The sequence below is a fragment of the Phascolarctos cinereus genome, unplaced genomic scaffold (assembly GCF_003287225.1).
Source record: "Phascolarctos cinereus isolate Bilbo 61053 unplaced genomic scaffold, phaCin_HiC Scaffold_3;HRSCAF=262, whole genome shotgun sequence".
In the NCBI taxonomy this organism is placed as follows: Eukaryota; Metazoa; Chordata; class Mammalia; order Diprotodontia; family Phascolarctidae; genus Phascolarctos; species Phascolarctos cinereus.
The window spans coordinates 186,729,639-186,754,103 of NW_027555736.1; the positions used below are offsets into that span (position 1 = coordinate 186,729,639).

At 42.5% G+C, this 24,465-nt stretch overlaps 1 protein-coding gene across 1 annotated transcript in view; it reads right to left on the bottom strand.

Annotated features, from left to right (window-relative positions):
* Positions 1-1,505: 1,505 nt before the first annotated feature.
* EHD4 (EH domain containing 4) overlaps positions 1,506-24,465 on the bottom strand; it is a 96,459-nt gene continuing 73,499 nt past the window's right edge. The window contains 2 exon segments of the mRNA XM_021009281.2: positions 1,506-7,366; positions 16,426-16,590. Coding sequence (XP_020864940.1) covers positions 6,830-7,366; positions 16,426-16,590 — 702 coding nt within the window. The 3' untranslated portion in view covers positions 1,506-6,829.

The following is a 24,465-nucleotide window of genomic DNA, read 5'->3' on the forward strand; positions in this document are numbered from 1 at the left end:
AGCTCTGAGTTCAAATGTGGCCTCATGCACTTAATAGCTGTGTGACCCTGGACAAGTCACTTGACCTCTCCGTCTCAGTTTCCTCATATGTAAAACAGAGATAATAATGACTTACCTCCTGGGATTGTTGTGAGGACAAAATGAGATAATATTTGTAAACAGCTTCGTAACCCTTAAAGCACTAGTTGTTATTATTAAATCCCTCAGTAGAATGGATAATAGCAGTACTGCATTTGATTTCTATTTATTATCCCCCTTCAACTCCAACTTCTCACTCTACAAGAGAGTTGAGATGATTTGCCCAAGATCATATTTGGCAGTAGCAGGGTTTAGATTTGAACCTGGGCCCCTGACTCCATACTTTCCACTTCTGGTGAACTACTGCCAGTCTTGGCCTCTGAACCATACAGGGTTTACCACTGTAAATTCATCAAAACTCAAATTAGGGGGAAAGGCTGTATTTTTTTTTTAAGTTTATTAATCAGCAGTTTAAAAAACACATCATTTCCAGACAGTGATTACACAAAAATAGAAGCATATTATTTATCCTTATGGCATTAGTTAATACACGCTGAGGTTACGTTCGTGCTTATTTGAACAGACTAAGCGTTATCTGGGACAAGAAGAGGGGATTCATCGCCCATCTAGCATGGGGTAAAGAGCGCCAAATGCCTCTCTTGTCATTGAGGAAGTATGCACTGCCTGTAGCCCCGGGCAGAGCGCAAGGATCAGGGTGGCATGCTGTCGGGCAATGAGTCAGAGCAACACACATGCCTCCCCCAACAGCAGGCAGAGCACTTCCAGCTGGTGCCCTGAGAGAGCTGCCACGGACCCCTGAGGAAGGCTGAGTAGCGTGCGTGTTCCTTTTTCAGGAGCAATCAATGTTCTGAGGAAGGGAAGGGCCAACCGAGCACAGAAGTGAGCCGGATGTGAAAAGGATAATCCAGCGAAGGTCCTTCCCCACGAAATCTCTGTGGTCTTTTTGGGGGGAGGGGAAGAGAGAGGATTTTGAGGAACAGAAAGAAGGCTGTTGTACTTCTGCTATGCCCCTGGTGCCCCAACCCTTCAGTTCATAAAACCAGAAGGAATAAAAGTTTGATCACCTATTGTGGACTCCACAACTCACGGCAGATAACGGGGCTTGGCTCTTCCTCCTTAAGTTTTATGTTCCCCAAGAGCAACCTTAGAAGAATTTTGGTCCAGCTTCCTCATTTTACAGATGAGGAAACTGCAGCCTAGAGAGGCTAAGAAACTTGGCCAAGGAATACTATGGTGTTATAAGAAATGATGAGGAAGATGGTTTCAGAAAGACCTGAGACTTCCATGACATGAGGCAAAGTGAACTAAGCAGGACCAGAACATTGTACAGAACATTGCCAGAAATTTGTAAAGTTGACGAAGATCAACTGTGAAAGACGCAGCTACACTGATCATGTCACTGGTTCACAATCCCAAGGAACTTAACCATCAAAACTGTTAGCCACCTCCAGAGACAGAACTCTGAGTGCAGATGGAAGCAGAGTTTATTTTTCTCCGATACAGCTAATATGGAAATATGTTTTACATGACTTCACATGTACAGTAGGTATCATATTGTTTGCCTTCTCAATGGGTAGAGGAGAGGATGGAGGGAGGGAATTTGGAACTTAAAATTAAGAAAAATAAATGTTATAAAAATTTCCAAAATAGAACACAATAGGAACTTTAAAAAATAGAAAAACTCAGTTAATAAAGTCAAATTATTAATATTAAAAATGAAAATTCATTACAAATGAAAGAGAAAGTAAAAAAAAAAAGAAACTTGGCCAAGGTTACATAGGTAGCAGGATTTGAACCCAGGTTCTCTGATGACAACAAAGTCAGAATTCTTTTCACTGCATCCATCGTGCTGCCTCCCAACAGTTAGCTGCTTTCCATAAGATGCAGGCTTCCTCTGCCTCTTGTTGTGAGGTGATAGCCATCTCAATAGAAGCTAAGAAGCTAGAACTGATGAGTTGGGAAAAGGCAACTGAACCACATGGTTCCCATGTTAAATAGTGAATGCCATCAAGAGGCAGGCAGGGTGACTCACTGACCTTGAGAGAAGGGAAAAGCAGCTGAGCAGCGTTGATAGAAAGTTATTAGTCTTTGAAAAGGATCTTGCTGGGGGTAAGGCAGAAGCAGCTCCTTTCCCCCACTGGTCTCTGTATGGAATTGGATGAAATTCAGGCGTGGACTTTTACAACCTAGTATCTTACTTCTGCAGTAGCTAAATGGGAGAATAGCCTAATTAGTAGGAATACTACCCTAGGGTTTTTACTTTGGAAGAGTTTGCAATTTTTCTAAACTGAAGTTAACATAAGTATGTGTCATCGACTCCCTAGAAACTGTTTCTGTATAGGAGCTGGAGCTTAAAAATATTTCCACTAAAATCACAGACAAGCAGGGCAATTTTAAACACACAGAATTTATTATATGCTTGAAATGGTAATTAGTATGAAATGGAGATTCATGGTTTCATATGTAGCTCTGTTTTTGTATTGTGTTTATAGAAATGCTCTTTTTGAGGGGAGTTCTAAGTTCAGAACCTTAAACACTTCAATGCAAAGGGGAAAACATTTTTTCCATTAAGTAACCAAGGAAGGCATTGAACCAGGCTAGGTAGAGCTTTGCAGGTCCTCATCAGAAATCCCTCTTTATGCACCAAGCTCCACCATACTCCAAAGGCTGCCACATTCCTGAAGTTTCACTGGCAGCTGTGGACTTGGAGAAAACAGAATGTGAAACCCAGGAAGGGGCACTGAGAAAGAACCACAGAATCAGGGTCTGAAGGCCCTCAACAGCCATACCTGAAAGGAATCCCTATAACATCAACCATACTGGATAAGCGGCAATCCAGCTTCTGTCTGCAGACCTCCAATGAGGAAGAACCCCCCACCACTTCAGGCACTCAATTTCACTTCTGGACCGCTCTAATTTTGAGGACGTCTTTCCTGAGAGCAAGCCTGAATTTGTCTTTTGGCGTCTTCTACCCATTGCTTCGTGTTCAGCCCTCTGGGACCAAACAGAACAAGTCTATGTGACAGCTCAAGATTTACAGGTGCTGGAGACAGACAGGTCTGCTTCTGTCTCTCCACTTTATACTTCAGTTAGAGGCTGAATAACTGCACCAAAGCTATGCTCCAACTTCCTTACTGTATGCAAAAGAAGAAGGAATCTGCATGGCCTTTTGGACACAGCTCAAAGAGCTCTGGGCTGCACATCATTGGTGGCTCCCTGATACTAAGATGAGAAAATGACATTCTCCCATCCTCCCCCTAAAAAACTTCCGTTTTTCACTTTTTTTCCCCATCAAGCTCTCAACGGGAACAGTTTCCTTTTGTTAGGCTACTGGAAAAATGGAAACATGAGTTTCTTCTGTCCACTGTTGGTAAGGCCAATGCTGAAGTCCAAGAGGGCACATAAATAAACCACGGTGCTCCATTTCCTTCCAATGAAGGCCATTCACGACAAATACTGCATACTGTAATCCAGAACCCCTGGGTCCAAGTAGCCTCATCTTCACTCCAGCCAGTTGGGGGCAGTTGGTCTCTGTACTCACCCACATCTTTCTCCCCACTCCCTTCCATCTCTTATTCAGAGAACTTCTTGAAAGGGCCCTATTAAGCCATTGCCCTGCGACAAAAACTCACTGTTTTTGTGACTCTCTGATCCTCTCTTCTCTGGCTATCATTCCCTGAAGTGTTATCTTCTCCATTAGAGAAACCTATCTTTAGGAAGGTCAACTAGCATTTATTAAGTTCTTACTATGTGCTTAATACTATGCTAAGTGCTGGGGAAAGGCCAAAAAAAAAAACCCACCCCCAAAACCCAAAACAAAAAACAAAAACACCAACCCAAAACCCAACAAAAACCAAAAACCAAAACCCCAAGAAAAAGTTTCTTAATTTTGTATTTTTATCCCTAGCACCAAGCATAGTGCCTGGCATATGTTCAGTCGTTTTCAGTTGTGTCTGACTCCGTCACCCCAGGGTTTTTGCTGGCAGATACTAGAGTGATATGCCATTTCCTTCTCCAGCTCATATTACAGATGAAGAAACTGAGGCAAACAGGGTTAAATGATTTTCCCAGTGTCTGAGGTGAGGTCAGATTTGAACTCAAGAAGATGAATCTTCCTAACTCCAAGCCCGGCACTCTATGCACTGTGTCACTGAGCTACCCTTGTAAGTGTCTAACAAATGCTTTTCATTCATTTATATCTTCTACTGGGCTATCTCACTCAACTATCAATGGTCCAGAAAACATACTGATTCTTTTTGTACAAAATACAAAAAACCCTTGTGATAGAAACCCTTGTTTTCAGCCTTGCAATAACCCACAAATGAAATTATTTTTCCATGAACATATGTAGGTTAGAGCTGGAAAACGCCTTGGAAATAATTTAGGTTCAACCTTTGCATTTTACAGATGAAGAAACTGAGCTCCAGTGAAGAAATGATGTGTCCAACGTCACAAGTTAGTAAGGTTTTGGGGCAGCTAGGTGACACAGTGGATAGAGCACAGGCCCTGAAGTCAGGAGGGCCTGAGTTCAAATCCGGCCTCAGACCAAACACTTAACACTAACTAGCTGTGTGACCCTGGGCAAGTCACTTAACCCCAATTGCCTTAAAAAATAAAAATAAAATAAAATAAACAAGTTAGTAAGGTCTTTTCAGAAGTTCTAGGATTCAAACCTTGTTTCCTCTGATCCCAAATCAGTGCGAAGTTCACTTCACTATGCTGTTTTTACACACATACATGCACATACACTGTGTATGAAGTTTATACATGTATGTCCACACATATTCAAGAATATGAAAAAAACAAGTGTTTTATGTGTATATGTGTATATATATATATATATATATATATATATACACACACATATATATGTATGACAATCAATAGAATAGTTAGAGAATAAAAATAAATCTAAAGAGAGAATCCAGCAAACTTCTGAGTAAGCTTTGCAACAATTTAATGCCCTTCCCTCCCTGCCCCGTTTTGTTCTTAAGTACAACACTGCCGTGGTCCAAGAACTGGGCCAACGCTCACACAAAAATGGGGGAAATACCCTTTGCTCTGATTTTAGTACAGGGATTATAAATGCTGACCTAAATTGTGTTTTAGAAGTTCATTAGTGGAAACAATTTGCATTGTTAGACATTTAATTCCCTTTAAAATAAACATACTTGAGAAAGTTAAACTAGAATGTGGGCACTGAGATTTAAAACAAACCACCAAACAAAAATCAACCACCCAAAACCCTTTCCAAACATACACAGTGATTTCTCTGAATTTACTATTTCTTGCTTTGGCACCTCAGAAGAGAAAGGGACAAACAGGTGACCAGTTGGCTTTTCTGAACGAGCTGTGGGGGGCTGTTAAAATTAATTACACTGACTTCCTATGACCATTGGGGCTTTGGCTAGATAGACTTCACCCTTTGCTGTCTTCCTCTAATTTTAAAAAATCATCCTGATGATTTCCCCATGCTGGTCCCCAGGCAGAGGTCTAACTACTACCCTCCCGAAATAAGAGTTTGGACAAAAGGTCCAGAGAGAACAGGGTTACAAGGAACATTAGAGGGGAACTAACAGCCAATTTTTGGTTAAATGCAAACATAAAAATGCAAAACTCATCTGAATTAAGGCATTGTTACATACAATACCTGACTTTTTAAAGAGAGTGGTTAATGAACTGTCTTTGAAACAAGGCTTTTATTCCCCACCCCCACCCCTACCTTTTTGCTGGAATTAATAAAAAACCCTGATTTTTAGAAAACAGTAACTGGCTTTTGTCACCAGCTGGTGATGTGGGAACTTGGATCTTCTAAGTTATTATAACATTATATAATGTCATCATGACATTACAGAGAATAACCTCTTCCACTGATGGTCATCTAAGGAAGACAGACTGTTGTCACAAAATGGCAGCAGGTACATTTTAAACTAACACTGGTCCTGTAAGTATTCCATATGGAAGTAACTAGTTGTTGGCTACAAACCTATGCTAGTATTCTTGCTTATGGTTAGAGAAATGCTCCGCTTAGTTTCCTGAGTACAGGTTTGGTGGAGAGGGAGAAATGGTCTCAATCAAACTCTGAGGCTGCCGTTTCAGACTGTGTTGACTGAGGCAAGGGTGAGTGCTCAGGTCCTTTAGGCCCAGAGCAGGGATATGAGTACAAGAACGAAGAAAACTTCTCATTTTCAAATCTAGGTTTTGAGGGTTCAAGAACTAGTTTTCTTCTAGTTAGTAGGCAGTGTGGCAACTGTGGAGTCAAGCCCTGCTCTCTTTCAGAAGATGGCAGAAGCCAACTAAATAAGACCATCCCCCTCTCTCTGCCCACGACCTGGCAAAGGGTAAAAGCAGCCACAGAAGTCGTCGATTGATGCTAAACAGACCTGAGCATGTGCAGAAGGCCTGCTGCAGATGGTGTTTTTGGTGGTTCAAGTAAAAAGCGATGTGGAGTTGAAGTCACCACAAAGCCCAATTTCATTTCGTGGTTCCTCTAGGCTTCTGAATAACCCACTGGACAATTTTACTCCCTTCTCATTCTTTCCCCCATACCCCTTTTCCTACCCCTGACCTAGAAGAGAACCCTTTGAAATCTAGAGTTGGAAGGAAACTGAAAAGGCCATCCAGTTGATCCTCCTTATTTTAAAGATAAGGACAGTGAGGCCCAGAAAAATGAGTAACTTGTTCAAAGTCACACATTGAGAAAGTGGAAAATTGAGGACTAGATTCCAGATCTCCAGATTCCCAGCCTGGAGATCTTTCTGCTATGTGGCCTCATTTTGCTTCTTATCTCTTAATCTATATTTGACAGAGATTTCCGGTGGGAGGGGGGGACAAGGTGAGGGGGCAGGCTGCTGGGCAATTCATAGCCATCTAGTTTAATTTTGATGAGATGTTTGGCCAACGCAAACTCCTCCTCATCCAACATGCCATCGTTGTCGCAGTCCGCGAGTTTCCAGATCTTGCCCAAGACGCTGTTGGGAAGCTTGGAGGTCACCATTTCCTTTTTGGCATTGATGCCAGATATCTTGCCGTTGACGGGTGACAGGGTATAGAAGAGCTCATCGTAAGCGGGCTTGTCCTTGGCCACGACCCACTCCTCCTCGTCGGCACCTTCCTTGGCCCCTTCTCCATAGCCTTGGTTGAAGGGCCCCTCAGCGGTGCCATCAAAGGCCCCGCCGTGCACCATCTGCGTGGGCATGTTGAGTTCTTCTTGGCCGATGAGGGTCATCAAGGAGGAGATTTTATTGGTCAGCATGTTGTCCACAGCTTCGATCAGCTTCGGCTTTAGAGAGTGGAACTTGGTGAAGTCATAGTTTTCCAGCTGCTCCTGTCAAATGACAAACAGCAGAGACATTCAGACACTCTCCAAAGGTCGGTTATATAACTGCTTTTCTTTCATTGGCCAACCTGGGGAAATAACTTTTCTTTTAAATAGAGTTTAAAATACTTAAACCTGGATGCTTGTTTTCTAGAGCCTTCTACCTAGTGGGGACCCGAAATCTGCCCTTCCCACCTACACGAATGATTTTCAAACATAGAGCACATTTATTTTTTAATGAACAAAACTAAAGCTGCTTGAGATGTAACTTAATTTTTTTAATAGAGGCAGTGTTTTCAGCATGTTAGAGCAATAATAACACCACCTAAGTTTGTATATTGTTATATATTCATTAAAGCACTTTCACATTAGTCTCCCATTTGGACATCATAACAATCCTGGGAGGGAGGAAGAGGAAGTATAGCTATTTCCATTTTACGGATGAGGAAATCAAGGTCTGAGGCTGACTGTCCCAAAATCATGACCTAGCAAATCAGTGGCTGAACTGGGACTAGAATTCATATTTCTCTACCTTTAGTCTGGGTGGGCTACTATATCGCATTGTAAAAGGCTAAGTCAGAATCACTGTAGTCAAGTGATTCAACTTTATTTTGGGTAAAATTATTCTATGACAAAAGAACTGTCCACATAGTTGTTTTTTCTTAGCTCAAAAAATACCAAAGAGCAATTTTAGATGCTTTCTAACTTGCTTAAAATGTTTCTCATCTGTATATTTCATTTTTCCATCACTTTCTTTCCAAATGTTTCCCTTTTCTACTCAACAAGTTATCCCTTGTAACAAACAATAAATAAGAAAGGGGGAAAATTAGTTAAGCAAAACTAACCACCACATTAACTGAGTATTTGACAGCCATGGTCCTCTTTCACTCCAAGGCGGGGAGGAAAAATCTCACATGCTTTTACAATTAGACATCAACGCTTCCTTTCACAAGGTGAGCTAACAATCTCAGCCTCAATGTTTGACTGAGCTTTATAATCTGAAAGGGGCTATAAACTAACAATTACACAAAAGGGCTAGTTAGAAGCCTTGATACCACATCAAAAAGGTATTTATGGCAGAGGCAGGGCATTAAAATACTCCAGCCACTAAGCATCGCATCTATTGAATCTGCTGTTGATCCAAGGGAGTCAGACAAAGTAAAAGCAGAAAATAGAAGAGAATTATATGAAACAATTTAATTAGAAAAGAAAAGTTAGACCAAAGTTTATACAACTTCTCAATTTAAGTAGCAGGTCCAGACAAAAGACCTAGTTCTGGCTCCTGGTGAGGGGAGCCTTTCCATCAGAGGAAACAGGACTCAGTCTTCTGAGTGGGCCAGTCAGTGTACAGAGAGGCTAGAACTCTCCACGCTGGCCATAACCAGACAACAAGCCTCCTTGAAAGCTCTGGAAGACTCCTACGTACGGGATTACATTTTGCTGAGGATATTTATTCTGCTCTTGAATGAAGGTCGGGCCTTTCTGCCAACGATACCGCATGGTCAAGCAGAACTGAAAAAGACGAACAAGCTTGCCATGACATTTCATGAATCAAGAAGCAAACTGAGAAGGAGGAGGAGGAGAAGAAGAGCCTACACAAAAATGCCAGGACTTTGGTGATTAACAAGTTAAGATTCCTCTGGGGCGGATACACACACCTACCCTATCTCCTTAGAAACTGCACTCAAGCCCTTTCTCCCAGGGATGCTAAGATGACACAAAACAATTCCTTCATAGGGGGAGCAGGCAGACAGGTGGGGGGAGCGGGAGGGAGGGAGCCCAGGCCCGAGGGGAGCACACATGGTGAGGGCAAATATGTGGACAGCTGGCAGGGGGGAAATGTCAGCTATTTGCTGTCAGGAGGCAGGAAGCTTCTACAGTTCCTATGCTGGCGAACAGGCAGGAAATGAATCCTAGATGCTTCGCTGCCTGGGCCCCCATGTACACGCCCACCACAGCCCCTGGCCCTTAGCAGCTCCCATTCCAAAAGAAACTCTTCCTTTCGAAGGATTATTTCCATGCAGGGGACTCACAGCCCTATCCGAGCAGCCCCAGGGCCTCCCCTGAGCTTTCCTCCTGCCTTCTTTACATCAACTGCCTTCTCAATATTTCAAACTAGATGTCCACAGGCATCTCAAACTCGATATGTCCAAAACTAACTCATTATTCTTCCCTCTCCTCCAATCCACTCTCTTTCAGACTGTCCTCCTCGTTTCCCAGGTTTGGAACCTCAGCCATCATCCTGCACCGTGCACTCTCTCTCTCTCTCTCAAGCTACAAAGGCAATTTGCAAGTCTTTTGACCTCTACAGAAATCCTCCAAATCCGAGCCCTCATCTCTCCTCACACAGCTTCCATCTTAGCTCAGGCCCTCATCACCACTCACCTGGATCACTGCTAACTGGTCTCTCTGCTTCAAGTTCAGGCCCCCCCCCCCCAAAGTGATTTTCCTTCAGTGAAAATCTGTCATTTCCCTTCTCGACCAACTCTGGGGGCTCCCTGCTGTCTCTAGGGTACAGCCCAGAGTTTTCTGTTTAGCTTTTAAAGCCCTTCATAAAACTATCTTTTCAGGTTCCTTGGATATCGCAGGTCCTCCAGCACTCTGTGACCCATTTGAACTAGTCACCCCTGTTTCTCACATATAATATGTCATCTCCCATCTCCATATCTTTGCACTGGCTGACCTTCATGCCTGGAGTTCCTTCCTTCCTCACCTCCCCCTCACAGAATCCCTCTCCTCCTTCAAGATGTGCCTCAGACAACACTATCTATATCTTTCCTGATCCTGCTAATTCCCTCCCTCCCAAATTACCTTGTATTTAACTATTTTGTATCTATTTTTCTTATATTTATTCTGTATATGTTTAGGTACGAACTTGTCTCCACCATTAGAATGTAAACTCCTTGCAAACAGGGCATGTTTCATTCTTTGTACCTGAATCCCCAGCACCTGGCATAGTACTTGGCACACAGTAGGTGCCTAATAAATGCTCACTCAGTACTTAAGTGACTGGGCATGTACTAGGAGTTTGTTAGGTTTATCTGCTCGATGCCATGAGGCTCAGCATATAGAACAGACTTGTCTGCTGGGAAGAGTCCATGCCCTGGAAACAGAGGACATGTGTGTGTGTGTGTGTGTGTGTGTGTGTGTGAGAGAGAGAGAGAGAGAGAGAGACAGACAGACAGACAGACAGACCTTGGGCAAGTTGCTCAATCTCCTTGGGCCTCACTTTCCTCATCCATAAAATGAGGAAGTTGGATAGGCTCTGTCCACATCTATGATCCTATGACCCATCAATCAAGCAAGTATCGATTAAGCACCTACTATGTTTGAGGCTCTGCACCAAGCAGTGGGAATACAATGGCAAAAATCAAACAGTCCCTGTCCTCAAGCAGCTTAGAGTCTATCGTGGAAAACAGAATATACACATGTATATTCAAAGTCCATATGCAGTCATTTGTGGGGATAGGCATTACTAGCTGCAAGGATTGAGAAGGTCCTCATGTAGCAAATGATGCCTGAATTAAGCTGTGAAGAAAGCTAGGGATTCTAAGAGGCGCAGGTGATAAGCCCATGACAGGCAGGGCTACGCAAAGACATGCAAGAAGGCCTTCTGGGCCAGACTATCAAGATTAGTGACTACTAAGGCTAGAAAGGCAGGGTGGAACCAGGCTGGGAAGGCTTTACATGGCAAATAGAAGAGCTTGTCATTGATCCTTGAGATCATGGGGAGCCAATGGATTTCCTGAGTGGTGGAGTGATAGTGGTGTGGCCCATCTGTGCTTTAGGAGAATGATCTTCCCAATTTAAACTTTTGTTATTTGTCATGTCCAAATCCAGAGGAAAGACAAGCCTCCCGTAATAACCATGACCGTTTGTGCTCTCTGGGTGAGATGGGACCATGTGTCTCACCACAACTTTAGGGTGAGAAGACAGGTACCCAGGTTAATCTGTGAACTATCAATGTCCTCAGGGCTCTTTGAGCCTCAGTTTCTTTATCTATAAAATGCTAGACCACACTAGATCTCTAAAGTTCCTTTCAGTTCTGAAATCCTGAATCCTACATAATACCTAGTGAGAACAGCATTTCTTTTTTTAAATCATTCTTTTAAAATTCCCTTTCATTTCCAAATATATACTTGCCCCTCCGGTCATCCACCCCTTGTAACAAAGACTAAAAAAGAATATGAAAAAAAAAGCATTTGAGCACAACTGATCAGCACATTTGAGGTCTGACAGTATATGCAATATTCCACACCCATCGTCCTCCAGAAATACATTTCTGCAAAGAAATGAAGGAAGGTATATTTTCAATCCTTTGGGGGAGGGGGGTGGTGGGTTTAAGGAGGGAGGGCAGGGTGGGAAGCAGAGCCTTTCAAACCTGAGGGCCTTCACATCTAGCTCAAAAGATGCAGCTCTGCTGCCCTCTGCTGTTGAAATGTGTCCATCTCCTCCCAAGTGACTCAAGGTCCAGTTTGCAGTCATCAGTACAGTGTATAGTCATTTATTTTCCTGCATTCTGTAGCACTGACACATCCATGCAGTAAAACTAGCATAAGTTTGAAAAACAATCCTATTTGCACCTTGCTAATAAGGCCACAAATTAAGCCCTCTGTTAGCCTCGGATCTGGAGTCTGAGGAATGGGTTCAAACTTGTGTTCTGGCACTTAGGGCTCTGGACAAGTCTTTTTATCTCTCTGTTCTACACTTTCTTCATCTGCAAAATGATGGGGACTGGACTAGGTGACCCTAAAAGCCCCTTCTAGGTCTGAGTCCCTAAGCCTTTGAAAATGTCTTCAAAATAAGTGTTCAGCTCTGTATAATTATACTGACCGAACCCGGGCTTAGAGAAAACGCATCCCCTTCCCTTCTTTCAGAAGTGGAATGTGTGGGTACGGTACTCAACAATGACGACGACAACGACAACTACTACTACTACTACAACTACTACTACTACTACTACTACTACTACTACTACTACTACCACCACCACCACCACCACCACCACACCACTACATCTACCACTACTACTACTACTTCTTTTTAAACAAGGGATGGCTTACAGGGTAGAGGAAGAGGGGAAGAAAATGTTTGGAAATGAAGATGATGTAAAAACAAAAGATATCAATAAAAGTATGAGAAAAAAACCGCAAATGTTCAAATCCTAGCTATCATTTCTCTCTCCTCAGCTTGTCTGAAAACTGCTGCTGATCAGCTGATGGTCACCCCTTGTTATAGAGGAGAGAGAAGTGACAACCTCATCTTAATAAAAGGATATACTTAAAAGGCTAAAAAAACAATCCCAAAACAAAACCAAAAAAAAGCCACCTCGAAACCTCTAGCTAACTGGCTGTGTAACCCTGGGCATGTCACTAAACCTTTTATGCGCCTCAGTTTCTTCATCTGTAAAATGAAGGGTTTGGACTCAAGGACCTCTAAGTTTCCTTTTGGTTTGATACTGTAAAAAGACCACCTAAATCATTCTCGTGAACATTCTTAGCACAGGGAACAGAGGGATACGGACGGCCTCCCCGTCAGGCCTTCTCAGGGCCCTCTCCTCCCTCCCTCTCTTCAAGGAGAGGTCCGCCTTCTCCTTGTCTTCAGCAATTACTCTTGCTGCCCCCCGACTCAGCACCTGGAAGCGCCAGAACCTCCCTACGCCTCTTGCCCAGTCCAGTTCGAGTAAACAGAACTTTGTTCTAAACAGCTCTAATAAGAAGAGGTTAAGCTAGCCACAACCATGCGAAAATGCTCCAAATCACTAAGAGAAATGCAAACCAAAAGGGTTCTGAGGTTTCATCTCACACCCATCAAACTGACCATGACAATAGGTGGAAGTAGCCAGGATTTCAGGCGGCTAGGTGGAGCCATAGTGCACACCGTACCAGGCCTGGAGTCAGAGAGACTCATCTTCCTGATACTTGCTAGCTGTGTAACCCTAAGCAAGTCACTTACGGCTGTTTGCCTCAGTTTCCTCATCTGTGAAATGGGCTGGAGAAAGAAATGGCAAACCACTCCAGTATCTCTACCAAGAAAACCTCAAATGGCGACAGTCATAAAGACTTGGACGTAAGTGAAAACGACTGAACAATGAGTCAGGGTTGCAGGGACTGTGAGAAGTCACTGAACGATGAACTTTCACATTCCGTGAACCAGTGATCCCACTACTGTCCCTACGTTACAGAGACAAGGAAGGGCACACATATTCCACAAAAACCCACAGCGACACTTTTTGTAGTGGCGAAAAAACCCAAAAAAACCCGAAAAAATAAATCCTAGAAATAAAGCAAGTACTTATCAGTGGAAGTATGACTGAACAGATTTCAGTGTGTGAATATAATGAATACCATGGTGCTATAAGAAAGGATTAATATAAGAATTCCTGGAAACTTGGGAACACTGGTATGGACTGATGCAGAGTGAAGCAAGAGAACTGAATATGATGTGATGTCTATGTCATACACATTGTTTTCAAAAATACTGGTAGTTTGCTATTTCCTTCTCCAGTTCATTTACAGAGAAGGAAACTGAGGCAAAAAGGGTTAAGTGACTTTCCCAGGGTCACACGGCTAGTAAGTTCTGAGGTTGGATTTGAACTCAGGGAGATGATTCTTCCTGACTCCAAGCCTGGTACTTTATCCACTGAACCACTTAGCTGCCCCTGGGTGATGATACAGTGATATAAAAGAAAAGACATCTAAAATACAAAAACAGATTAACTACAACATCATATCTTGTCTCTGCAGAACAGATAATAAAAAACATTTCACTCCTCTTGGTAAAAAGGTGTGCGTGTGTGTGCGTGTGTGTGTGGGGGGGACTATGGATATGAAATGTTGCATATACTGTGAGATACAGTTGTTTCGTCTCTTGGTTTTACTTAACTGCCTTTTTTTGTTATGAGAAAAGATTTGGTCATGCATATGTAGGTGGGGCATCAATAAAACTCTTTTTTAAAGAGCTCTGCTCTAGAGGATTGGTTTAATGAGGTCTCCTGTTTAGTTCAGGCAAATAGTAGAAGCATCAGCAGGGAGGCCTGAGGCATCATGGTCTTTTGATCCACAGTTTCTTTTTTTTTATTTTCTTTCTTCTTTTTTGTGGGGCAATTGGGGTCACACAGCTAGTAAGTGTCAAGTCTCTGGTCTGAGACTGGCTTTGAACTCAGGTCCTCCTGACTCCAGGGCCGGTGCTCTTACCCACTGCGCCACCTAGCTGCCCCCTGATCCACAGTCTCGCGCTGATTTCTGAAGGTGCTTAGTTTATACTGGGTAACTTCTCATTCTTCAGCCCCATCAACATCTTGTCACGTCATCATCAGAGTATTGAATATGCCATGACTCTGACACTTACTAGCTTTGTCAGCATAAGGAAGTTGCTTAACCAACCTGAGCCAGTCCCATCATTAAGCCTCAAATTCCTTCATCTGAAAAATGGCACTATTTGGGGCACAGAGCTCTGGCCTTGGAGTCAGGGTGACCTGAGTTCAAATCCTGCCGCAGACACTTGACATCTACTAGCTGTGTGACCCTGGGCAAGTCACTTCACCCTGTTTGCCTCAGTTTCCTCATCTGTACAATGAGCTGGTGAAGGAAATGGCAAATGAGTCAGTATCATTGCCAAGAAAATCCCCCAAAGGGGTAATGAAGAGTCAGACAGGACTGAGCAGCAAGACTAATTCAGATGATGGGATCTTTCATAGTAGGGAGGAATTTCTTGAAGCTCCCACTAGAAAGAAAGACAGATTTGGAGTCAGAGTATCTGATCTTGAATTCTGGCCCTCACTCTGTTTCTCTATAACACCAGAGGGGCTGAACTAGATGGAGTTCCTTCAGCTCTTATCCCCAGATCAGCCACCCTCTTGGCCAAAGATAACAATGTGTTATTATTTATGAGATTACTACTTGGTACCTGAACTGAGCTGAGCCTTGAAGGGAGGTGGGGGGAAGAGCACATTGTTGAATGAAATAACAATAACTGACTCACATAAGGCCACACAGTCTAATGGAGTGCAGAGAGCCTTGGGTCTAGGTCTCAGCTCTGCCACTCATCAGCCACCACGAATTTGGATTTAGCAAGTTTGTCGTTATTGCGTCATTTCAGGCATGTCCAACTCTTCATGACTCCATCTGAGGTGTTCTTGGCAAAGATGTTAGAGAGGTTTGCCATTTCCTTCTCTAGCTCATTCCACAGATGAAGAAACTGAGGCAAACAGGGTTAAGTGACTTGCCCAGGGTCACAGAGCTAGTAAGCATCAGAAGTCAAATTTGAACTCAAGTCTTCCTGACTCTAAGTCTGGTGCTCTACCCACTGCACCACCTAGCTGGTTTAGCCAGGTACTTAACTCAATCTCCTCTCCCCCAAAATTGGGATGATACTGCTCATACCATCTAATTTGCAGGGTGACTGTGAAGATTAAACTTAATTACGCTTAATCAAGTGTTATGTAAAACTCTGGCTATTGTTGTGGTTTTTGCATTGAGCTTGGATGCAATACCTAATCCCAGCAGGTCGGTGCTGGCTGGCAGAAGGGTCAGGCTGAATGACCTGCTGGGCTATTTGTCATCTAGCCTCTGAGAAGTTTAACAAGGAAGAGGTCACCCGCAGTGGGTGACTCATGCAGATTGCTACACGATGCAGCTCCTCGAGCTGAAGGTCTGGAAGCCGATTACTAGAATGCAAGAGCATACAATTTTACCAGGACAGCTGTAGAGATATGGCTCCCCACTCTTCCCTTTCAAGGGAGACCAGCAAGGCACCAGCTCAAAGTCAAGACAAGGTCCTTTGATGAAGCCCAAGAAGGCTGCCCACCTGCCTTCTCGTAAGTCACAGTGTGGACAATTCAGAAAGCTCATTTATTTTTGCTGTTTCTGCACTACCTAAAGGAGGAGAAGGTCGGTTTGAAGAAGCTGGTAATAGGTTAAAAGAATTGGTAAGTTTTTACCTTATTGGCAAGGACACATAGGGTACTTACTTCATCACGATTTTTCTTGGCCCTGAACCACATAGATTTCATGCATGACAAACAGACAGCCACCAGACAAAGAAGAACTCCTTTGCCTCTACAATACCTGCATCAACTTGACCTCAGGAAAGTCGCCTGCTGAAATCTGGTATTCCCGCTGTAGCTGGAGATAGATTTCTGGTAACCTATTGATAAGCTCTCTCTTCTTATTCTCCTTTCCAAATACTGCCGGCATCTCCTTCTTCAGGTAGCTGATGATGTAAGCATGTACCTGAGATGAAAAGGTGGAAATTGAGTTGCACTGAACTTACGATTCTTTTTCATTACCTCTTTCCATAAAGAGATATCAAATCATAATTCTTTTTTTTTATGCCCAGAAAACTTTATCCTCCTTGACTCTTGAACCCCTTGACCTGCTGCCCTTTGGGGGCTCGTTTTTTCCTAAACCCAAATACTGAATGACTTCCAGCTGAAAAAGAAGCTCCATCACATCCTCCCCTTTCCTGTTCTCCCTCAGCAGCTACTTCAGTCAGTCTCTTCAGCAGCCATAGCTATTAAAGGACTCAAGATAGAACGTTGTTGCCATAAATTCCTTGGCACTGTCAAATGGCTCCACATCAGAAAATGATGTGGTTTTATGAGCAGAAACATTAAAGAAGATGTATTATCGTCTCCTCTGCTCCTGCAGCCTAAGGGCCATGGGTCCTTTGCATCTGACTGCTATATGGGCTGCCTCCCCCATTAGAATGTGAGCTCAGAGAGAGAAGGGGCAGTGATGCTTTTCTATTTGTGTCCCTAGCATTTAGCACAGTGCTTTGCACCGAGTAAGGATTTAAAATGCTTTTTCATTCATTCGTGAGGAAGTACACCATTGCACTACCCATCCAAATATAAAATTTAGCATAAAAGGCAGGTCCACCCACCCTGAAACCTGCCCAAAGGGGTTTATTATTGGACATATCAGCTTTCTCTATTCCTGCTCACATCTTGCGGAATGCCACTGAGGGAAGTTACACAGCCATGTTAAGTGGGTCCACTATAAATTTGTTATCCAATCTCGCTGATAGATATCAAAGCTTTTACTCTTCTCTGATTGGCTCTCTACATCACTTCAATATTGTTGTTCCCATTACTCAATCAACAAACATTACGGTTTACTATATACCAGGCATTCTGCTAAGCACTGAAAAAAAAAGGATACTTTTTCTGTATCCAAGAAATTTATATTCTTTTGGGTAGATACATGTACACAAATAAGTAAGTAAAAAGTAATGTTGCAGGGGAACCACTATCCTTCGTAGGTTTGCAACCTTGGAGTCATCCTTGACTTCAGTTGGGGGAAGACATTCAAGACAGAAGAAGAACAAGAGCAAAGGCACATAGGGAGGAGAGCACGTTGTCGCGTTCGGGAACAGCAAGTAACCCAGTTTGTCTGCCATCTTCAGACCAGTGAAGGGCTGGAAATTCAGGCTGGAGCTAGAGCGTGGATGACCTTGAACGCTGGGCAAGAAGTCCAAACTTTATTCAGCTGGCAATATGAATTTGTTGAAGGCATTTGAGCAGATTTTTGGTTATGCTAATATTCATCCTCAAGTTTGCTCTGGGGGACAAAGAAATCTAAAATAGCAGACGTGAGCTCTATGCCACCCAAATCACAGGACAAAACGTAAAACAGAAGATGCACAGAGATAGGTTCGGGGGAAATCCTGCGAACAGAATACAGGGAAGTGATTGAACTGAGGGACAAGAAAACACTTTTGAACATGAATCATGGGAAAGATGTAAGCCCTGGAGAGAAAAGATCTTTTCTGGGACTGGTCACTAAGCAACAAAAAGCTGACCTATGCTAGAGGCTGAAATAATGGCCAACCAACTATCAAAGTCCTGCTGGGGAGTAACCAGCCCCTACTTGTGATCATCTCCCTGAAGGTAGTTTATACATGGCGACAAAGGAGTAACGAAGCTTTTCTTGCACTATCACTACACGGCTGTGTCTGTGCCGACACACTGGAAGAAGTTAACACCCTTCTCTGCTACTTCTGCTTTTTTATAAATTTCCACTGTTGGAACATATTGAGAAATGTTCCAGGTCAAAGCTGTTTGTAGAGCTAGCACCTTTAACTCCGTAAGAGGTAATATACTATACAAGTCAAGCAAGTAACTAGAGCAACAGAAGATGACAATCAGGACAGCAATTACAGAGAAAGACAATGACAGTGGCTTATAGGCAGTTCTGTTAACGAGAAATGGACTTGACACTATAATCTTGCTGGCACAACGAAAGTTAATGAAAGAAGTAAACAGATACGTCCTCTGGGCTCATCACTGGCCACGGCCAGTGTGTAGGATGTGTGCACTTCCTTGAGACACTGAGAGCTAAATAAAATCAACAAATATAAAAACCGTGCTTCTCAAGGGCAGGGATTCTAGCTGTACAAAGGCAGAAGAACAAAGAGTAACCCAACAGAGGTATCATAGGCTTTTTTAGTTTTTTTTTTTTTCCACATGGTGAACTTTTGATTGATTGAATGCTGGCTTCATTCCATTCCCCCTCACACGGACTAACGAATGTTATTTTAGACACTTGACAAGCCTCGACATGAAGCACCAACAATGGAAAACCAGATTTGGAAAAATATAGAACTTGCTAGCACTTGACAACCACTGTTAATCCTTCCTGTTTTTCTACCGTAAGAGTATACTTTTGGTTGTACTTGCTATGATCGGAATTATTTTTTAAAAAACACTACCGAAAGACATACTTGAAGATGTCAAAAATGAATCATTAAGTATTATTATTTAAATAATTTAAAAACCAAGAGGCTACTGCATTGAAAGTTGCATGATATAGTGAGGATTAAGGGGGGAAAAAATCTTAATCCTAAATTAGAATGCAGGGAAAATGAAGGCATCAAATTTCACTGAGTCCAAGTGACTCTGGATTAGGAGCTGAAAGATATGGGTTCGAGTCCCAATCTTACACTTTCTATTTGTGTGACCTTGGGCAAGTCACTTAACTTTTCTGGGCCTCAGCCTTCTTATCTATAAAATGAGAGGGTTGGATCAGACGACTTCTAAAGTCTCTCAATCTATGATCCAAGGGCATATAGCAGATACTTAGTAAATGCTAATTGATTGATCAGATGATTCAAATACAGAGTCGTATCTATAATGCAGGAATTGATGCTTATTGAGAGTATTTTAAGTAGTCATTCTGAGCCTTCTTATACTTGTTCCCACACATGACTGTTTGATTTGGTGATACTTCCTTTTCCCTAAAAATGCTGTCCATCATTTTTTATTTTATTTTATTTTATTTTTGCTTTTTGGTGAGGCAATCAGGGTTAAGTGACTTGCCCAGGGTCACACAGCTAGGGAGTGTCAAATATCTGAGGCCACATTTGAACTCAGGTCCTCCTGACTCCAAGCCCAGAGCTCTATGAACTGCACCACCTAGCTGCCCCCATCATTTTTTAAAATGAAAACAAAATAATGTAAGTTTGTTCCAACCTTTTATTTTTTTGGGGGGGCGGGCAGATTTTAGCACTCCTTGAGCTACTGAAGACTCCCTTAGATATCCCAAAATTAAGCTTAGGAACTCTTATTTAGAGGGATGGGTTTTCAATGCTTTCAAGGCATGAGCAAAGGGGTAGTGGTATAACTAGAAATTTCTTTGCTGTGGGCAGTGTACATGATTTGGTGGAAGTGGGGAGGTGGTAGAAGAGAAGGAAGAAGAATGGGTGGTGCAATGGATAGAGCACTAGTCCTGGAGTCAGGAGGACCTGAATTCCAATCTAGACTCAGACACTAACTGTATGACCCCAAACAAGTCACTTAACCCCACCTGCCTAAAAATAAAATTAAAAAAAAAAAAAGAAAGAATGTGTGCCATATGCCCTGACCTGGTAGAATGGGCAAGCAACGGGCCATGGAGCTGGTGATACAACCTGTATATATCTGTAACTCACTTTCAGGTTCTACTTTACTTCCTACTTTTCTAAGTTTCATTGGTCTATGGATTGTAGGCTTGTGAGTGATTCCTAAAGCCCTGTATTTCTCTTCTTGATAATCCCAGTAACTACTGGCATAGGGTGGGCCAGATGTGGTCCCCACCATTAAGTGTGCTCCTAAGTGACTAGGTAAATAGTATAGATAGGATCACTTAGAACTGGAAAGAACCTTAGAGATCATCTGGCCTAACTGCTTCATTTACATATGAAGCAACTGAGGCCCAGAAAGGAGACAGGGAAAATAAGCATTTATTAAACACTTACTGTATGCCAGGAACTGGAGAAGTTAATTTATTTAAGGCCATACAGATAGTGGTGAAACCTGAAGGGACATTTAAATGGGTTACTACCACATCTTTAAGGACCAATTCATTCTGTAGGTAAGACTCAAAATTCCCAGTGAAGCTAGTGAAAATTTGGAACCCCAAATAAATTTATGGCCAGTGGGGCAATGGCCTGGGAATGACCAAGTTCCAATTGTGGGTCTAACCATCAGTGACTCAAAGGGTGACTTTCGGCATTGAACTTCTTCCTATATTCATTTCCTCCTTAGTAAAAAAAAAAAACAATGCAAAGAGATAATAATAAAGAATAAATAAGGGCGTATTATCAGACATTACGATCTCCTTATTACAAAGGCACTGCATACATTCAAGCATTTCTGTTATCAGTGGTAATCATCTGGAAAGCTGCCTAACTCACAGACTTATAAGGACCGAATGAGATAATATATGCGAAAGTCCTTTGAAAACCACAGTCTTTGCAGATGTAAATTATTATTACAGCTGAACCCCAATCACCAGCTGATTCTAAAACTTCATTTCATCTATTAAGTTTCAAATATCCCCCAGAGGGACTGCAAGGCACAGCGGACAGCATGCGGACTCTGAGTCAGGAACACCTCGATTAGAATCCTATCTCAGGCAGTTCTTAGCTGTGTGACCCTAAGCATGTCGCTTCAAATCTACACGTCTTACTTTCTCTACCTGCAAAATGGAGATAATGATAGCACCTACTTCACAGAATTGTTGTGAGGTTCAAATGAGATAATGTCAAATGCTTTGCAAACCTCAAAGCATTCCGGAAATTGTTGTGGTTGTCCTGTCCGACTATTCACGACCCCACTGGGGGTTTTCTTGGCAAAGATACTGGACTGGTCTGCCATTTCCTTCTCCAAGCTCCTTTTACAGATGAGGAAACTGAGGCAAACAGGGTTAAATGACTTGCCCAGATCACACAGCTAGGAAGTGTCTGAGGCCGGATTTGAACTCAGATGTTCCTGACTCCAGGCCCAATGCTCTATCTGCTTCACCACGTAGCTGCCTAACTCTATAAATGTCACCTGTTAAATATATCTTACAACAAACCTACTACAAAGGAAAAAAAAATCAACTGAAATGAACTTCAACACCTCTCCGTGTTCCTTTATATCTCCTGGTTCAGTGTTATATTAGGCACCCTCACAACCAAATGGCAAACAGCGAAAAGAGGGAGTTGATCAAGAACCATGTGTTAAAGGCCTACTTGTGTCCTAGGATGGAGCAGCTAGGTGGCACCACAGTGCACACAGTGCCAGGCCTGAAGTCAGGAAGACTCATCTTCCCGAGTTCAAATCCAGCCTCAGACACTTCCTAGCTGTGTGACCCAGGGCAAGTCACTTAACCCTCTTTGTCTCAGTTTCCTCATCTGTCAAATAAGCTGGAAAAAGAAACGGCAAACCACCCCAGTATCTTTGCCAAGAAAATCCCAAATGGGGTGATGGAGAGTTGGACACGACTAAAATGACTGAACAAATGTCCTAGGAACTATGCTAGGCACCAGGGATACAAGGACAAAAAAAAGAAATAGTCCCTGTCCTCAAGGAGCTTAAATTCTATCAGATGACAGACCTGGATACTCAAACTGGATGACCAAGAGCTGGACCCCAAATGGGCAAGTCACACAAATCAATAACGCTGACTTCAAAGGCACCTTCTTATATAGATGAATACGTTCCTAGAAATTAGAAAAGCATGAATTCAATGTGCTGTCAATAATGGGTGGGGCAGACCCCAAAGTAAGGGGGTTCAGTGGAAAAAAAGCCCAAACTTGGCATATTTTGGTCCCCTGACACTTATTCAAGGGTCCACCTTGAAATATCTCTTGATCAGTCACCATTGTGTGGGAGGGTATGACCTTGGAAGCAGGCACATTCTCAGGGAAAAGGGAATGGCTTCATTAGGAAGACTCAGGCAGGCAGCAATGAGCTGTACCTTTCGTGGGAGGGCATTTATCTTGGCATTGGCTGACTTCCCTCGCAGTGGCTGGATTCCTGAGCTGCTTGCCTTTTGTGGGCATCAAACTCATAAAACTTAGTCCAGGGGAGCAGACACAGGACATTCCTCAGACACAGAGAAGCCGGAGCAATATACAGGAAACCAACACAAGTGACTCCTTCCAGCTCTCCTTCTCATACGAGCGAGCTGTGTTGTTCACGCTGCAGCTGCAGGCGGCTGCAGATGGCTTTTTAAACCAGCTACTACTGATGTGTCCTTCTAGTTCTTCTTTATTTAAATACATTAATTACACATTCACAATGGGGAAGACCCCGAGTGAGGTTTTCTGCCACTTCATGGCCCAAACTTGAACAGGATCCACCTAGCCATCTGAAAACTGCCTCTCTGCAAATATATTAGTTTGCACCCACATGGCCCCTAGTGTACATACACGTACACGTATACATATACGCACATGCACTCACACACATACATACAGGCATATTTTCATCAGCATATTTATGTTATTTATCCACATTTTTAAAAAATCCCACAAAGAAGCAGACATTACAGCCAGAAGAATAGCACAAACGGTGTGTGAAAGGTTCATGTGGTTTCCCAAAATCTCTAACTTCAAACCAGGAAGTAACCACCACAACTGAATGAGTCTGGCTTAACGCCAGATGTATACTTCCAAGTATTAATAAAATGGAAAGACCTTGAAGATGAAGCCTAATTCTATAAAATTCCTAAAATAACCAACCCATATTTTTCTTATTTCTTTTCAGCTTTTCCTTCCTCACATGTTGATTCATTCTCACTGTGCATAAATCCATAAACAATTGGGTTGGAACCTTTCCTATTCTACTGAAAGGTGTTTAAAAAAAAAAAAGGTACAGGGGTCAAACAATGAACATGGCTCACCCTCTGCAGCTTATGCCTCATTTCCCTGCCAAAATGTTATTCATGACTAATTAGTAAGTTCCTGTATTTAGTCTGATTTTGATTAGTAGAATTCAAGAGAAATTTACTAAGAATTCACTATATACACACACAATCCCACTGCTATCCTTTCCCAGAACAACTTTAAACTGCCTTTGAAAGACTAAAACCAGTAAACATGAATGTCTATGGATAAAGTTGTCACCTTTAAGTGATCTGTCTCATTTGTGCATGAGTTCTAGAAAGAAACAAGTGGCCTTCTCAAGTCAGAGAAAGAGCTAGTAGGGAATGAAAAATGTCCTTGGGGAATGGTACAGTGGAAAGAGCACCAGATTTTGAGTCAGGGAAGCCGAGTTCAAATCCTGACTCTGCTACTTATTAGCTGTGTGGTTTTGGACAAATCATTCTACCTCTCTGGGCCTCAGCTTCTCCATCTGTAAAATGAGAGGACTGGTCACTAGATGATTCTTTTCAGTTACAAAAATCTACGACTCTATCGTTCCTTGGGGGTTCCCAAATAGACACTACTAAGGGGTTTTCCTTTATTTTGAAACAGAGTTTTAAGGAAAGATGCCAACAAAACATAAGCAATTCAGCAAGTCTCATATACATTTTGGTAAAATCACATTCATTCATATCATAAGACCACCTCCAAATTTCCATGGTTTTGACTTAATACCAGGATGTGTGAAAACATTTATTTTATCCTTTCCCAGAACAATTTTAAACCAGATCTTCAAAAGAGTGAAACTGGTAATCGTGAATGACAAGACAGACAAGACACTTGGCCTAGCAGAGAGAGTACTGGCTTCAGATTCAAATCTTGCTCCGACATTTAACTGGCCAGGATCATGGGACAAGCTCTTTAATCCTCACAATTCTCTATAGCCTCATAAAATTTCTGTGATGAAAGTGCTTCACGGAACACAGAGAAATGAG